General features: G+C 37.4%; 1 protein-coding gene across 1 annotated transcript; it reads right to left on the bottom strand.

Moving 5' to 3' along the window:
- Positions 1-982: 982 nt before the first annotated feature.
- Positions 983-2,306, bottom strand: LOC136828686 (uncharacterized). The gene is made up of 2 exons (XM_067086813.1): positions 2,019-2,306; positions 983-1,515 (listed from the first exon to the last, which is right to left on the bottom strand). Exons 1-2 carry the CDS (start codon positions 2,139-2,141, stop codon positions 1,309-1,311), a joined length of 330 nt encoding a protein of 109 aa, XP_066942914.1. The 5' UTR covers positions 2,142-2,306; the 3' UTR covers positions 983-1,308.
- Positions 2,307-2,568: the final 262 nt, after the last annotated feature.

Genomic DNA, 2,568 nt, shown 5'->3' with positions numbered 1-2,568 from the left:
AAAACAGAAAAACAAGCGTACGCAGAAGTAGAGCAAAATAGGCAGTTTTATTAATAAAAGTCATTGTTTAATACACAGGGTCTTTTTTTTTAATAAAGGAATCAAGAGAGTACTCGTATGGGTGGACATGCTATGTAGGAGGAGTAAAATATCCATTTGCTAGTTTCATTTTCTGTTTCTTTGCCCAGATACTGCTTAAGGTTACTATTAGGACTAAATTGTGTTAGCTTTTTTTATTGCGAGTTCTTTTCATAGAATCAATGACACCATGACTAAAATTTCATGTTCACACTGATAATTTATGGTAAGAATTTCCTGCACTGGAGAAAAAAAGGTCGTTAGAACCCTGCTTGTTATTCTCGAGTAGTCTTGCCGAATGACATTTGACCAAATCTCTCTCTCTCTCTCTCTCTCTCTCTCTCTCTCTCTCTCTCTCTCTCTCTCTCTCTCTCTCTCTCTCTCTCTCTCTCTCTCTCTCAATCTTAATTTTCTTAGCTGTAAAGTCATAATTAAAAGGAGTTTTTCCAGTGGATTTGGCTTACCCGGAGGGTTGGATCAGGCTTGTTTTCTCATGCAAACAATTACAATACTCAAAGTCAAAACCCTCCATAACATTACTTTTAATTTTGGTTGATTTCATGTTTCAGTATCGTTAATGTATATTTACCAGGGGCCCTTCATAAATCTGAATACATAATGCATCAGTGTCGGTTCAAGAGATTATCTTACGTATCGTCATTCATTCGGAGGTCAGACATCAATCTAATTAACAAACTTTGACTGATTACCAAAAATTTTCTATGTAAAACACACAATACCAGATGAATGGCCAGGTACAGAAAACTCTCAAATCTTGAGCTTTTTATACAAAGATTGTAGTTTGAAATTAAACATTTTATTTATAAACATTAAATTAACCTTTTTATCCATAAAGTTAGGGAAATTATATCCAGAAAAAGAAAGTAAAGAGTGTAAACAACAGTAGGGCCAAAAACAAGGAATATTGTTATTTTATAACACTCAACTAATGCATAAAAAGCAACAGGCTCGACATCGAGGGAAAGCAATAAGAATGAGTCAGAAATCCTTAAAAACTAATTGTTTTCCGTTCAGAATATTAAATACTACAATGCCCATAAATTTAAAATAAAAATTTTAAAATCACAAACAGGAACTACGTGCCTTATGGATATCTATGACTAACGACAAAACTTTTATCCCCTCTCAGAGATTCATTCTATAAAAAAAGGATATAAATACATATGTATGTATAAAAGCAATTATAGTCTTTTAAAGTTTTCGTTCACCTCACTGGAAAAAATCAATTCCCTGTTCCATCACGGTCAGGACGCGTATCGCCTGCTTAAGATGACTTTCTAGGATAAGAGTGTCGTTCTGTTCCGCAGCAGCTGTGAAAGCACTTGTCGATTCTATGAGGTCCTCCAGGCCAGGGTATGGCGTGAGCACTTTCGTGTAGACCAGGACCTGATAAAGCAGCTTCATTGCTGCAATGCCCTGTGTCGCAAACGAAGAGGATGTTGAAATCATGTGCTCTACAAATCATATGAGGGTTGGGGTGGAGGGTGGGGTGGGATTTTAGTAGTACCGTTAAGCGGAATACTTTCCTTTTTTATTTCCATTGTGAAAATATAAAAATTTTAGGAAAAATGCGCTTAGAGTCTCAATGACTTGAATCCTTTTCTTGTTATTCGTGTTGGGTTATTCATTAGGAGGCTTAAAGAAAAATGAATTTTTTAAAATTTTAAGTATTTCAAAAGGAAGATTAATCTAGTGCCGCCAAACAGTCGAATACAGCAGAAAATACTTGACTGTAGCAGGCCAAATTGAATATCAAACACCTGAGGACCTCCTGTCAACTTTCGTCGTTGTATCACGACCAGGTTGATTGCAAGATGGCTAGACAACTGGATTATTACTACAGGTACTGCCGCAACCAAACAGTAATGGTCACATAAATTAAGGAAAGGCAGGTCAGGAGACTTCGTATCGCTACTTACATAAGTGACAACAGTGACCATAGGATCCAGGAAGCGCACGCCTTCCAGGATACTTCCAAAGAGAAGGTAGGACGTCCGGGCCACGGAGCCAACGGTATCCTGCTGCAGGCTTTGGGAGGCCATGCTAGCATCAATACACAGGAACCCAGATATAAGTTTCCAGGTTTAATGTTGACGAGATGACGAATAAGACGCACAAAGTCTCCCGAGATGCGACTCTATAGGAAATTATGGCAAACGTTTTGGGGCTTGCTAAGGTTTACTTGACGGGTATAGGACTCGCTGAAACCATTTGAGTTACAATCCAAAAATGAAGATGGAGTCTCTGTTTGAAAGGTTAAGGATATGGGACCATAGTCAATTGGTAGTTTGGAAGTAACGACTATAATCTGAAGACAATTGTTACGAGGTCGTTTAAGAACTTGTTAGATAGTTCCAACTAGAGGTGAATTTTTACTCATCACGAAAGAGGCAATGAATGTCAAATTTTAAATTTGTCATCATACATTAGGGTTTAAACCCACCAGGCATATTTTCCCATCTTAAGTCT

Source organism: Macrobrachium rosenbergii, chromosome 43 (assembly GCF_040412425.1).
Source record: "Macrobrachium rosenbergii isolate ZJJX-2024 chromosome 43, ASM4041242v1, whole genome shotgun sequence".
NCBI lineage: Eukaryota > Metazoa > Arthropoda > Malacostraca > Decapoda > Palaemonidae > Macrobrachium > Macrobrachium rosenbergii.
The sequence above is the reverse complement of the archived record's forward strand: the minus strand, read 5'-3'. Positions and strand labels throughout refer to the sequence as shown.

Coding starts and splice junctions, on each gene's coding strand:
- LOC136828686 (XM_067086813.1), bottom strand. CDS start 2,141: ATGGCCTCCCAAAGCCTGCAGCAGGATACCGTTGGCTCCGTGGCCCGG. Junction 1,516..2,018: donor TGGTCACTGTTGTCACTTAT/GTAAGTAGCGAT, acceptor TTTGCGACACAG/GGCATTGCAGCAATGAAGCT.